Source organism: Parasteatoda tepidariorum, chromosome 10 (assembly GCF_043381705.1).
Source record: "Parasteatoda tepidariorum isolate YZ-2023 chromosome 10, CAS_Ptep_4.0, whole genome shotgun sequence".
NCBI lineage: Eukaryota > Metazoa > Arthropoda > Arachnida > Araneae > Theridiidae > Parasteatoda > Parasteatoda tepidariorum.
The window spans coordinates 8,996,358-9,012,245 of NC_092213.1; the positions used below are offsets into that span (position 1 = coordinate 8,996,358).

At 30.7% G+C, this 15,888-nt stretch overlaps 1 protein-coding gene across 1 annotated transcript in view; it reads left to right on the top strand.

The window, feature by feature from the left end:
* LOC107451656 (uncharacterized) overlaps positions 1-15,888 on the top strand; it is a 69,051-nt gene that overhangs the window by 29,563 nt on the left and 23,600 nt on the right. The window contains exons 15-19 of the mRNA XM_071186546.1: positions 12-146; positions 1,380-1,566; positions 3,536-3,759; positions 5,183-5,362; positions 14,390-14,636. Of these exons, the coding sequence (XP_071042647.1) occupies positions 12-146; positions 1,380-1,566; positions 3,536-3,759; positions 5,183-5,362; positions 14,390-14,636 (973 nt within the window). The remainder of the gene's footprint in view (positions 1-11; positions 147-1,379; positions 1,567-3,535; positions 3,760-5,182; positions 5,363-14,389; positions 14,637-15,888) is intronic.

Below are 15,888 nucleotides of genomic sequence, written 5' to 3' on the forward strand. Positions count from 1 at the left end.
TCTATTTTCAGCTTGAATTTCCTGGTGTTCAAGTTGTTAATGTCACAGTCAATGCTAAAGTTCCCAATTTCATCACAACTCACATGAAGACTGATGAACTTGAATTGACACATGGCATTGACCTTGGAACAAGTCATTCAGTCAAGGTAATCACTATTTTGTTTTACCGTTTCTCAAAATTAAAACTTATTAATTAAGGGGGAATATACTTAGTGAAATTTTAATAAATCAACTTTCAAGGTTATAAGAAACAAAAATTGAGCCTTCATTTTATTTCTCACCACCTCTGCAGAGGATCAAAAATTCAATGGCATGTCTTCGGATCCTCCTATGGGATGTTCCTCAGACTGTCGCCAATAGCCCATTGTGCAGCTCTAATGCGACGTAAATAAAGTGCCTACCTACCAACCATTTTATTCCTAGTCAGCAAGCTTTCAACAGGCGAAATATATAAAACCCTAATACTAATTTAAACTGTTTACTTTGGCGTTAACTTGCTGCTAAAAGTAAGGCTTTTTAACTTTACTTTGCCAGCCGCAATGGTTAAGGGGATAGAGCATTCACCTCCCAATGAGGTGACCCAGGTTCGAATCCCAGTGGTGGCTGGTTGATGAGAATTCCACTTACTTAAGACATCCTCAGTGGTAGACAGATAATGCGTTAGAAATTCCTTGACATCAGGCTAATTACGGGAGGTTTTCGTGGTTTTTCACCCCATGTAACGCAAATACGTGTTAGCTTTATCAAAAAGTCGTCCACGAAGGCTAGTTTGTCCCAATGCTTGATCTAGTTCCTTTGTCTTTTGGATTTGGTTCAAAACTACAAGGCTACGTAGTTGAACACTGGTAGTTACGAACTCAGAGTTGGGTCGACTTTTCAACGCCGGTAACAAAATAAGTAACAATAAAGGGTTACTTTTCGGTTTATAAAAGGTTTTTAAAAGGTTGCTAAATGGTACTTTTCACCACTCTGAAAACATTTAAAATTGTAATCTCCATCTACTGAGATCTATACAAATCTAAAGACTTCACATCATCATAGTTGGCTAGACAGCCCAACGTAAGCCAATGCCTTCCTCTGAAGATTTCTCCATGACGACTTCCGATGAATTAATTTTAATTTATCTTACCAAGTCTTTGGATTTTATCGCAAATCTAAAGATTTGGTAAGATAAAATAATAAGTTTTATATACATTATTAATTTATCTTGTTTTAATTAATAAATTTTATTTACATTATTAATTTATCTTGTTTTAATTAATATAAGTCTCAAGTGAGAATATTTTCAGAGAAATTACAATTTTTTTTTCTGAAATTTTTCTTAAAATCTTTCTTTTGGTTATTATGATTTACAATTTTTATATTTTAATTTCTTTTAGGTTCTTTACCAACATTTGGATCACGAACCTTTCACCTACACCATTAATGTTGATAATGGATCTGGTGGTGCTAAGCAAGCTACAGTCAGAATCTTCCTTGGTCCTAAATACGATGAATTGGGTAACCGATTGGATCCTGAGCATCAACGAACCCTCTGCATTGAATTGGACAAATTCCAAGTCGAATGTAAGTTTAAGTTTTAAGACAAATATTAGTAAAACACAACTACTTATTAGTATTATCAGTACATAAAATATTTTGTTTAAAAAATAACTCGATTTATTTCCCGAAGTTTGAATAATAATAAACATTTCTTGTTTAGCAATTTAAATTTAGGTTTACAGTTATGTTACCAGTTGGATATTCTGCTGTAAATAGAAAGAAATGATGTTTGTATTTGTTTCAAGTTAATTCTAAGTTCTCGTTAAACTCCAAGTTAAATTTTTGGAGAATATTTCATTTCTGAGTCAGTTAAAAATAACAGAAAAGGTTTTGTTTCTTTAATTTTTATATATAAAAAATAATAATGATAAGGAAGCTTTTTTTATTTTACTGTTAACCTGTATTTTTGATAAATAAATATATTGAAAGAAAAAAATAAGAAGCTTTCTAAAGGAATCATTATTTCGATTTGTTTTGATTCTTCAAAATGTTTTTAGTAAATAAGGATGGGTTGAGTAAAATAAATCAATTAAATAAATTAAATAAAATAAAACAGGAATGATCTGTTTAATAAATAATCCCAATAAACTGAAACGGTAAAATATTCTTCGTCTTCTTCACTGGAACAACAGCCCTAGGTAGGCCCTGGCTTTCTCTAGATTTCCTCCAACTATCCCTCTGTTTAGCGACTGTGCTACAGTTTTGGATTTCTATGTTGATGTAATTTGGATTTGGATTATGCTGATGTAAATTTTAATTAACAGCCGACATGTTTCATGCTTGTTTCTCACTTTAATTTTTCCATTTTTCGTTGGAAATTTGCGTTTTATGTTTCCAATCACTTTTGTACTTTTTTATTCGCGTCTGGTTAGTCTTGAAAATGGGCGAGTATTTCCGAGCGCGGGAAATATGTCGACTTTTTTCCCAAATTGTATATTTTTGAAGTGATTTAAGCTTTTAATCAAGGTATGATCTGTTTGGTCAAAATGACTTAAACTCAAAAATAACCATAAAAGTTGAAGAAGGCTAAAAACAATAATAATATTTTATAGATCAAAAGCTAATGTTTTGAAATCAATCGTCTCATTTAACTGAAATGAATAATATCACGAAACTGAAGCAGATAAATATACTTTTTCTTATTTTTTACTTTATAACCGTCGTTAAACAGCCGACCAAATTTTGGCTCTACGACTACTTATGTTCTCAGTAGCTTTGCAATTCAAAACCCAAACCAGTAGATAAGGGAACTCCAGGTTCAGGTATTGGGAGAAATTTGAGTTCGTAAGGATTTTTTGATGGAACTACCCCACATATACGTTACGTGGAGAGGAAAACCTCCAAAACCTCCCATGGTTACCCTGACGACAAGTGTACTCTAATACATGATCCTCTACCGGTGAAGATATTTTAAATCTGCACTGGTGGTCGGTGCGAACCGGGTGCGGAATTTGTATCAATCAGCTATCACCCGAACCATTTGAACCCGGGTCACCTCATTTGAAGGCAAACGCTCTATTCCCTAAGCCACCACGGCTCTAGAAAAATATACTTGTGAATGAAAAAATACATCAGTTTTACATATTAATGTAGAAAATCAACACATTTCGAACGCTCCTCACTTTCTCCTCCATACTTCCTGGAAATGTATTCTGCCCACATTTGCCTATTTCGGCCACTTTTCATAACAACCATGGTTTCTACTTTCATTTGGCATTTTTTATTCATTTTCTTTATTTTTTCCTCGGCAATGCTTCGTTTTTTATTTTATTTATTATTATTATTATTTTTTAAATCTGTCTTGTCTTCATCATTCACGAATTGGTAAGTCTGGACAATGGTTGTCTGTTTCAAACGCTGAAAACGTTCTTCAGCTTAAATCACTTAAGCAAATGTAGTTTTTTCCTCTGATAAGTATGTTTCACATAAATGAAAAAATCTAAGTTTCTTTTTGGTGTCTCTCACTTGTAAACTTGTAATCTTTTTTCATCAGTGGCCGCTGGAAAGAGCTCAATCACTAGAGATCATAAGCTATCCAGTGTTACAGTGTCTGAGACCCACAATTTCGCCAAACTTCTCGCTGGTGAAGGTGTAAGTGAAGCTACCACTGAATTCTGCAGTTGCGGATGGCCAGAGCACATGCTCATTCCACGTGGTAGTCACAAGGGAACTGAATTTGATCTGTTCGTCATGTTGACCGACTACTCTAAAGACGCTGTAAGTAAACTATCACTAATTATAATCATGATTTTTAAAATATCGAATGCAAAGAAGATTGATACTGCTGTTATAAAGTGACTCATTGTAAATTTGTTTTTACTTCGTTTAATTTCGTTTGTTAAAAACTCGTTTTAACTTAAACCAAATGAAAATTCTAAACAGATTCATTTTGAGTTAATTAAATAATATCTCTTATTTTTAATGGTCCCGCAGTGGACTGATCATTAAGACACGGTTTCCAGCAGATCACCGAAATCTAGCACCACTGTCTGCGGTCAGTGTGCGGTTGGGTGACCACTTGAATTAGTCTGTTTAGAGTCCGAGAATATGCGGTATTGGTCGTCGTTAAACTGTTCTACCGTAAAGTGCTTGACTTTGCGCTCAGGTCATCAGGCAAATAATCAAAATTGTGATGGCATGTCTTTGGATTATCCTCAGGGATGCTTCCCTGCCAATAGCAAATTGGGTAGGCCTAGTGCAATGTATCGTATTTATAAATGGTTAAACTTCAAGTCCCTTTTTTTAGTCAACCATGATTAAAATTAAAACATAGAGTTAAAATTTAAAAAATAAATAAAATTAGAAGCCTTAAATTAATTTAACACATCATATATCTACGTAAACACCACCTACTGAGAAATTTTGTTTTTAGTTAATATACGAGCTACTAAAACTTTGCCGTATTATATAGCAAAAGTATCTCTATATTAGGGGACAATATCACGAAAATATACACTTTTTTCTGAAGTTAATATTTTTATATTCCCTAGTATTGTTTTTATACATTTTCCTGAATTTTCACTAAACAGCATAATATGCTAAACAACTTATTGCCTATATCAAAATCGATTTACATTTTTAAGCCAAAAACATTCTTAACGCTTTTCTGAGCCATATGAAAATATTGATTACACGGCGAAAAAATTCTGGTAAAATTACGTCACGAATAAAGGCATTTGTGGTAAAAGAAACAACATAGTTCTGATAATGGAACCATCCATATGGTAACGTTTTCCGTTCATATGGTAACGATTTACCTAAAATTCCAGTTTTCTAAATTATAGTTATTATAGCCAAACATTAAAAGACAATTCTAAAAAACCAAATCTAACCAAATAAAGGGTTTTTATGCCATTTTCTAAGGTATCATGATAAAATTACTAAAATTTGCCACAAATACTAAATTTTAATAAGCATCATAAAATAATATTTTACTGTTAATTTTACCCAAATCATTGAAAAATTGCTCCAGAAAAAAAACTCCCATTTTTTGGTGTTCCCATAGAGCCAAAAACACGGTAAATGTTACTGTATTCTGGTAATTTCGTCCGTACTTTTTTTCTCAGTGTATTTATATTTCCCCTACTTATGTATATTTTAGTTAAATCTGTATATATATCGATGTTTTTTTAATTTTTAGGTTGATGGTGAAAGCAGTGGAATCTGCCAAGATGCCATCAGCTATTGTGGTGCCAAGGACCAAAAATACCCAGACAAGAAACCAATGGGTTTCCCATTCGACCGTGTCATTACAGCTGGCACAGTTCACGAATTTTTGGTTCCAAACATGTGTGTTACTGATGTTAAGATCAAGCATCAAGCTTAAATAAGCTGAAACAAATTGAGGCTTCCATGAAAAAAAGTACTTTAAATTGTTGCATACTAAATGTATTCATTGAAACAAATGAGAAGAATCAGGATTACTTTATGTAAATATTCAATCAAAAAATTAAAATGCATAGAATAAAATTTATTTCAGTCAAGGTGTTGTTTTATTTTTGCTTAAAATACTACTACATACTTTTCAGCAGATATTTTTTCGAATAAGAAACATTATTTTCAATATGTTGGCCTATTTTAGGTAGATTATCAGTTTGAAAATAAAAAGATGTGTACAAATAAATGGTAATTAAATATCTTACTACCTATAAAATCACATGGTAGGATCCAGTTTTCCCTCATTAATTTCCATATTAATTTGGTTGTCATCAGCATAAAATTGATATAAGTCATAAAGTTATCGCTTTCCTATAAATATTTTTGTTTCCCTAATTTAAATGTTAAAATTACCCGTACTGTTATTATTACGTTTTTTCATTTTGTTCGATTTATAAATTAAGAATTCGGGTGGATTGTTTTTTTTAATTTTTATTATTATAAGAATAATGTAATTCTACTTTACATTTTAAGATAAAGTTATTTAAATTGGCGTCTGGTCTTGTTGAACTTTTTACAATTATTATTTTTTAATGCAAATAACATTAATATATTGTTATAAATTACAGTTCAGGAGATCTGCTAAATGATTTAGAACTTAACGATTAGTTTCATGCACAATGAGATGCAAGCAAAAATAGTATTTAATATATCCTCCCATTTGGCAAGCGAAAATATTAAATGACGATTAAGAACTCAAATCTGTTTAAACAATATAATGTAATAACAATATAAAAGTTATTTCAAAAAATGATTTCTTAGAAAAATTACTTCAGTTCTGCAATGTATTTTTAGGTGAATAATTTCAACTGCTTTATGTTAAGAAACAGCAATTATTGCAAAGTAATAATCGGTGTTGGTGAGCGTCAGTGGACAGGGGGCTAAGACCCTAATTTATCATAAAATTTTACATAATAAGATAATATCATACAACAATTTTACAATATATTCAAAGAAATATCGCTTTTATTTTTAAGCCTTCAATACTGAGTAACAATCAAAATAGAAGTTGTAATATTTACTCAGAATGCTGATCTCACTGTCTGGTGGTCAGGGAGCTAATCTAACCCCAGTAAGATCCCAGGTTCGAATCCCGGAAAAGGCATAGATGTTCTTTGATTCTCTGTGCTATCTGTTCTTACTGTGCGAACAATGTTGGCCCAGCTAATATGGTGCCGTTGAAAGAGTAGCCAATTAATATTGAATGACGAGTGTCAATCAGGTGGGCAATGGGAACAAAAATTTACTCAGAACTCAATAACGGAATAAAATAGTGAGGATATAAAAGCATAAATAAATGTTACTGTTAAATGTCGTGAAATAAGAGGTAAATAAATAATTTTCTGTTACAGCTTTTAAAAACTTTGCCCCTAAAGACAGCTAAAGATGTTTAAATTTTCTTGATCTTTGGTTTATTAAAGACAGTATCATGTGATGTTTCTGCACAAAAAAGTCGTATTATTAAAATTCGATTTCTTAGGAACTATTCGATCAATTTCACTCAATTTTTATATTTTGCCATGTAAAATTAAATAAAGTACAAAATTGCATGCCTATTCAAAATTGCATGCGACATTGACTGCTTTTAAATAAAATAATAAAAAATAATAAATATTTACTCTAAGTTATTCTTTATATGGAATTATCTTTGTGAAAAAGAACTTCATATGTGTGCAGAAAATTTTCAATTCGCTTGAAAAGTTCAGGAAATATGGTGAAATACGCTAAAAATTAAATTAATATTAAAGGATCCAAACTCTGGAAAGCACTCCTAACTCTTTCGATCATATTTCCCAAATCGCAGTTACCTTACATTTTGTGGGTCAGAAAGCCAAATCTGTAGAAAAAATGATATGTTATGTTTATTCAGAGAAAATACGCTTTTGTGTCTTATTTCGTAATTTAAAATATAGTCTGCAAGTATTAATTAGTATCTTTGAGGTCACTCTCTGGCCGGGATAGCTTAAATGGTAGAGTGCTGGACTCATGTTCGTGAGAACGGAATTTCGAAGTCTCCCCGAGTAGTAAATGGTGACTGAGGCACGTTAAATCTGTCAAGTCACGAAGTCCTCCATGTTCCCATAACAAATTATACCTCAGGGGGTAAAGGATTGATCGATCTTTGGTTCAGGTCAAACTGTATGGGTCAGCCCTATAAACGGGTGTGACGTATGGGTGTGGCAGAAGTTTAAGTCTCGGCTTCCCTGGAAAACAAGAACAATCGCACTCACAATGCCTTAATTACTAATGACAACAACAACAAAAGGTCACCCTCTGAAACCATTGCGATTGAGTTACAGAGGGTCAAGATTCGATCATTAAATCTATAGTTATTCAGGGATGTCCTCTTATTTTTTGGTCATCATGCAATAAAAATGCACGAAATGTTAAGACGATTATTGTCTTTTTATGATAAATAAAGATATTAATACATTTTTATTGAAAATTAGCTGAATACCCGTTCTTCGCACGGGGTGAATGAAAAAAGAAGAAAAGAATCAATAAATCAGTACCGAGAAACACAACGCAATCATGTTCAGAACTGAAAAGCATATAGCGACACAATTAAAGAGCTTGATGGAAGAACCAGGTGAATGACATTTTTAGGGGAATTATAAATAAGAGAAAATAACACAAAGTCAATATGGGTATGTTTAATGTAACAGAATTGATCTTAACATAACTAATCCATATTAGTCTTTATGCTTGCATGATTTTTATTTCAAATTAGGCAGTGGTAAATGAAATACAGCAAAGCATTATTAGTCCCACCTTCTAATAGATTGGTAATAAAGTAATTCGAATACAACTTCTGTTTTCTTTCTGAAAATGACACTTTACGTGGTTCTTCCACTAAGTTCTTCAATTAACATAGCTGAAATAATTTCATTTTTTAAAATTTAATATTATATGTTGTAATCTTTAGTACCCTTATATTATTGATGTAAGCAAAGCTCGTTGTTTATAATTTATGCAATTGGAATAAAGATAAATTGCATTTAGGATTACTTGGCATGATGCTATTGCTCGCGACCAATTCATGATAGTTAAAATTTACCACTATTAAGTTATTTTCTCAGGTAGTACATACATCTTTCGAAGTGCCTTAAAATACTTAATTCCAAAGTATTGGTATTAAAATTGCTTAGTATTGGTGCCGTTTTAATAATCACCAAATATATCAATATAATATTTTATACCTATATTAGTATAATTGGTACTTATTACATATCCCTTCACTATTTGAGTTTATACGTATTTGTCAGTGGCAGCCAACTAAAGCCGAATTTTATTTAAAAAAAAATATTAGAACTTCATAAAGATTTTGGAGCATGACGCATGACTATTTCTCTATCTGACCTTTAATTTACTGGTAAAATATTTATAAGTAGTGTTGGGAAAAAGTTCTTTTAATTAAAATATTAATACACTACCTTAACTACCACTCGAAAAAGTATTTTCAGAAACTGCGGAAAACCCGTTGTGGAATTCTTATTAAAAACCAATTTGCCAATTTCCATAGTACCGGAAGTATATATTATCGTCAGTGATAATAGATAGGTAAATGACGATTTTTTACTGTTTTATTAAACGAATTTCCCATTAATCTTTCCTCCATAAGCTTGCCTTTTTAACAGATAGCTTATTTTATTTTATTTCAGTTAATACGCATTATCAATATTAATTGAGCTTTAGTGTCAGATTCTTTACGGTTATCCAAAACGCGAATAAATATCTTTTCTCCTTATTTTTGATTTTTTGTTCAGAAGTTACTTTTTTTATTTCAATTATTACACATTACAAACATTAATTAAGCATCATTTCGTCAATGATAGCAAGATAATTTCTTACGATTCTTCTAGACAAATAAATACCTTTACTCCATTACGTTTGCTTTGTAGTACATAGTTTATTGCTTTTATTACAATATGTGTTGATTACCTTTATTAATTAAGCACCATTGACCTCGAATTTTTATGTTTCTCGATTTTTTATGCTCATGTTCTTTTTTATGTACTTTTTATGCTTATGTTACGAATTAGTACCACTTTTCCCTTAACTTTGCCTGCGAATGCATAAATATTTTTTTTTCTATTCCAATACCGTTGGCTTTAAATAAGAAATGTTTTATAAACGCGTTTAAAAGAACTATTATAAATAAAATAAAAGGGCCTTGTATCAGACAAAGTATAAAACCGCTGATGTAAACCACACGTGCTAACACATAATGATCATTGAATTTATCTGACGCAGCGAATATAAAATAATTAAATATTTAAATACGTGCAATAAACAGTTTTTTGCTGAAATAGAGCAGCTATAAGCCAGCAATTATCACTGATGTTATCTTAAAATAGGTGAACAATTGAATCGTTAAATTTAAAACAATGGCTAACGCTTAACCAATAAGAAAATTCCATTTCGAATCTCGCTCATCCCGCTCTAACGTTTGTCATAAAATGTTCCAATGTCGACGGTGACCTTCCTTGGGCTTTGAACTACCAGTAGGCCAAGTTTCATAGCTTTTCAGTCTGTTGGTTTAGGAATCTATAATGGGCCGGGATAGCCTCGTCGGTAGGGCGCTGGGCCCATGTCCAAGAGATCGTGGGTTTGAACCACACCGGCCGAAGATAAGTAAAGTGACTGATGCACGTTAAATCTGTCGAGACGCAAAAGTCCTCCATGTACCCATAACAAACCAATACCTCTGGAGGTACTGGATTGGAGATCGATCGTTCTCTGATTCAGGTCAAAATTACGATCTGTCGATGAATGAAGGGATGTATGAATGGGTCCGCCCTATATACAGGTGAGACGTATGGTGTGGCAGAAGTTAAATTCTGGGCCATAGATGGCGCCACTGGAAAACAAGAGCAATCGCACCCCCTCTGCCTAAACAGGCATACGTCAACAACAACAGGAGTCTATAAAGGACACGCACACAGACATTCATTTTTATGTATGTAGGGGGCGGAGTTATGAACCATGCCAACCTTCATCTATCAAAAGGTACCTCGTGATTGAATCAAGTTAGCATGTCTTATATACCAGTGAATTGATGTTTAATTTTCGTAGAGGTAGTTACGCCACATTACTCCCCCACCAGATTTTATCAGGAATAGAATTTGATGAACGGATACCACTAGTTGCTGTACTTGTGAAAGTATCGGGAGAGCTGGTTTTAAGGTCACCGGGTTTTTGAGTGCTGAATGTGAGAGGTGTATTAACTTCAAAGTCGTAGTAGCTCCTGTGTTGCCGTTAACGGTCGAGTGTATGCAGGTAGACGTTGTGTTTTAATCGAGACGAGACTGTGTAGCAACAGCGTGAGGAGGTTGATTATGTCTCAGTCGCAAGTAGCAAGTCAACTGTTCTATGTGGATCATTCCTCGAAGTAGGCATTACCAGATCGAAGTGGGCGTTACTGCGTGTTCAAATCATGTCCGGGTCACCAATGTAGGAGGTACAGTTATCAACCATGCCAACCTTCATCTATCAAAAGGTACCTCGAGATTGAATCAAGTTAGCATGTCTTATATACCAGGGAATTGATGTTTAATTTTTGTAGTGGTAGTTACGCCACATGTATATAGATTTTACTTTATTATTTTTTTTTAATAGTGTATCTGCTCACGAAGTATGCAATTTTTAATGCAATTTTCTTTTCTGAAATTCTAGCAAAATATTTTCAATCTCTTTTAAGAACTGGGTTAACAAATCGCTTATAAATAATTTTTTATTAATCTTATAACTCTTCTATGAATTAACTTAGGTAAAGTCAGTTCACAGGAATAAAATCACCTTAAAAGGACGAAAAATACAACTTATTTTAAAATTTCTTTGACAATTCGAAATTTAAAATTAGTAATTAAATGATCAAATATTATTCTTCCCCAGAATTTCTGATATTAACAGCCAATAAGTAATGCAAAATTAAAGTCACAGCATATTCTATGATATTAAAGAGGTTAAATTATACAAAAAAAAATAATCAAAATTTATTCAAATACTACAGATGAAAATAGGGCTAATGTAAAATACATTACACTAAAGATATAAAAGTTTCAGAATTTTTTAAAAAAAAAAAAATTTTTTTTTCATAATATAATTTAACTAATTTAGTTAATTAAATTCTAAACTTAAATACTAAACTGGAAACTAGTCAATAAACTGGACACAAAGATTTTAAGGAGAATTGCTTTTTGCGAACAATTTCACGAACATTCCTTCAAAAAAGTATAATGAACTTTTAAGGGAAAAAAATATGAATTAATATTCAAGGGTTTGTTTATCAACTGTACTGTGAATGACCGAAATTGGTAGTGATTGACCTACCCGTGAATGTCGACAATCACTTTGTCGCTTAGATGAATGTCAGAAATTTATAAAAGGTCTAGTTAAGTGCCACTATAATGATACAAGGTTACCTTTATACATCATTAATGAGTAAAATTATATCACCTTATTTTGTAACATAATCTGTATTCCTAAATTGGTTGTTGATTGTTTTTAAGTGTTTTTTTGCTGTTGTTGTGTTTGGAGTTGGCTCCAGTTGATTATTTTTAAAATCCATGCACTTCTTTATTTTGGTACTATTAAAACATTAACAAAATGTTCTTATTATGATTCCCAATGATTACAAAATTATATATTTCATTAAAAAAAAAACGTTCTTTGTTTCTTTGTTGAAAAGTAACGATTTTAAAGAAAAATTATTCGTGAATGAGAAAGAATAACTGGGGCTGATGAGTGAAGCGAGAGGGGGAGAGAACCTTCTTATCTAAAAATCAATAAATTTACGTAAAGTATGGCGTTCAATGAAAACAGCAATTACACAAATTATGTTTCGAAATATCTATTTCGTTTTCCCGGAGCTATTCAGATTTTCGTGCGTAAAAAATTTTATAAAATTTCACAAAAATATTGAGCGCTATCAACGAATTTTTGTGCACCGTAGCAACAGCACATTCACCATTTTTAGACCCTTTACTTTAACCATTATCAATTTTAATCATTATCGAAATTTAACCAAATCTATTCATTATTAAAAAACTGAAAATAATTTAAAAAAGAAACTCTTCTCTATTATATTTCAACAAATAATATAATGAATGATATCGACATGAGAATTAGTTTTTTTTGCACATATTTATTCCAAGTAGCGATAATAATATATCAGGACAAATAAGATACTTAAATTTCATATTTTACAATAAGAGAGAAAAATTAAAGTCACAAGAAAGTATTGTAAATAAATAAAAAAAAATGAAAAAAAAAATCTAAATTTATTGAATAAGTAAAGAATTGTTAGTAGTTTACTACTGAAGAGTATAACGCAGTATATATAAGCCACAGTATATAAGCCACAGTGCAGTATATAAGCCACAATTTCTTAAAAGACTGCATTTTTACAAACTGTTCTTTAATATTGTCTCGATATCAGTAATTTATTGTTTTCACGAATTATTAACAAATTACAGCACAATACATTTCTCGCTTAAATCATTTTATATACGTCGTCGTATTTTTCAATAAAAGTTATCTGATCCATTTCGAAATGTGACTTATCATTATATTGCCCAAGTTTTTGAATTACTGATTATAATTAACTTACTAATATTTGAAATAACATGTGAAGTGAATTAGTATTTTTTTTAAACAATAGTTTCGTAAATAAGGAATAAAAGTGCTGATTGTTTTATACCGTATAAAATCCGATAATTACTAATATTCAAGAAGTCAATTTTAAACCATGAATCACAATCGTTCAATACCTTGAATCATAAATCGTTCAGTTTTACTGCACCGTTATTATTGTATATGGTTCAATATATTGAACCATACTTTCCTTCAATTTGAACCATAATTCGTAGTAGTGAAATTAAGTTTAAGATATTTTAATTTGCAACCACTGTAAGAAATTCGGGAAAAAATTACGGTAAATAGTACTGGCACCCTGAGTGCATCATCAGTAAAATCAATTTTTACAGTAATATTTTGTAAGAAATGTTTATTGCAACGTTTATTTAATTCAGTGTTTCAGTGATTTTACAGTATTACTCTTAAAATTACGGTACACAATTACTGCATAAAATTACTATAGTTTTTATATAGTAGCATTTACTCTAAAATCACTCTAATTAATTAAATAGTACGGTAGAAATTACGGAACAAAATATAGCAAAGAGGAATTTTACGGTAAAATGGATTTTAAGGATGATGTATCCAATATTTCTGTACTTTTTACCATAATGCGACTCTAAATGTTTTACATCGGGGTTATTTGGTTTAACTTTACACATATTAAGGTGACAGCAAACTTGTATGACATCGTGGTGCAACCCTCGCTCAAATTTTTATCGGCTCACACTATATTTTTGAAAATTGAAAAAAAATTTAGATTAGATTATTAAACGCAAAAAAAATAATCCTTCGAATTTACAATACTAAAAGGAAACAACATATGAACTTTAACTCGTCTCTTTAAACCCAAAAACTAAAACCTATCTCTAAGTTATCTGAATTACGACTTGTTTCATATATTAAAAATTATTTCCTCTCTTTTTGAGAAGAATCACAACAATCTGTAAATTTCTATCGCATATTCTTATAAAATGACATTAAAAGTCTAAAATAGAATGTTCTATTCCTCGTCACTTCTGTTGACTTCCGGTCGGCCACAAGGCGAAGAACACGATTAATTTTCGTGCGAAGTATCTTTAAATATATCTCCGCAGACTTCTTAGAACATATTTCGCTTGATTTTTGGACAGCAGGATGCAGCCACCTTTTTCTTTCTATTTTACGATCGATTTTGTTTCTTTTTTTGTTTCTTTTAATCCTGACACAGCAGTTCTTGGATAAGACAAACCCCGTATAAAAGCCTTGCACTGAACAGAGAACTCGCCAGTAGCCCAGAGAACCATACATGTTCGGTTCTTTTTACCACAATCAGTTTTCAAGCACCATGCCAGCCGACAAGCAACGTCGTATTTTGCCTCTGTTTGAGCATTTGACCTCTCTGACCAGGTCAGTTTTGCCTCCTGAAGAGAGAGATCCAAGGTTGAGAAAGTTGGGAAGATTGCCACGTGGTACTCTTTTCTCCTGCTTCCACACTGAGCATCTTATTGAATCTCAAGAACTTTTTGAAACCCTCCATGGTAAGTTCAATACATATTTTGCTTTTAAGTTTTAAAAAAAATAATGCCGAATGAATAAAAAGTTATTTTCATTATTAAAAATATGATTTTCACTTTTAAAATTTTTGATATCTATATCAACTAATAATTTTTATGAATTTAATTTTCTGGAGTAGACTAAAAATATAATTCCTTTATATTCTATTATTAATCTCAACAGCATGGATACTGGATACATTAAATTATTATTTTGGATAATTATTATTATTATTATTACTATATACAATATTTTAAATTATTATTGGGATGAGAAAAAATATAAAGTTGTGAAGAGCTTTTCGAAATACTGCATTATAAGTTCAATGGATTTCTTTTTTAATTTTAAAAATACATATTCACTGCAATGTCGAATCAATAAAAAAAGTTAGTTTTATAATTAAAAATATGATTTTCAGTTTTCAAATGCTTGATATCTAAATCAACTAAGATTTTTTTAAAATTTAATTTTCCGGAATAGACTAAAAAATATAATTCTTTTATATTCTACTATTAATCACAATAGCACATATACCGGATATATTAAATTATTATTTTGGCTAATTATTATTATTATTACTATACACAATATTTTAAATTATTATTGAAATACGAAGAAATATTGAATTATGACTGAATTATTAAGTCATAATGATGCTATATTATATTATAATTCATAAATAATATGAATTAATTATATATAATTCATAAATAATTAATTCATAAATAATAATAATATTCATATAGATAATAGTCATACTGAGAACATACTTCTATACTTATTACTGAATATGTTAGATATATTTTGTTACAAAACTTGCTAAAATGTAATATAAATAACAAAGTTAAAAATAATCTTGCAATAAATAAAAAAATAAATTTCAGCCTTCTAATTATTTAGATAAAATCTACGATTTTAATGCAAAATTTGCAGCAATTTAAAAAAATGCAGAACATCAAATTAAAGGGTATTTTTGCTTTATTGCATAAGTTATTTATGAAGAAATAAATAAAAAATGTTATAAATTTTGTGTTAACCATAAGTATTTGTTCATGAAATAACTTATAAATAGGTTTTAATATAAAGTTTCTATCTGGTACAGATTGCAAATATAACAACTTTGCATTCAATCAAGAAACATATGCATTGCATATAGATGTTTTATATTTCACTATATATTTCAAAGCTTGGTATATTTCTATATTAATTATGCTAATTTTATTAAAATCGAAAATG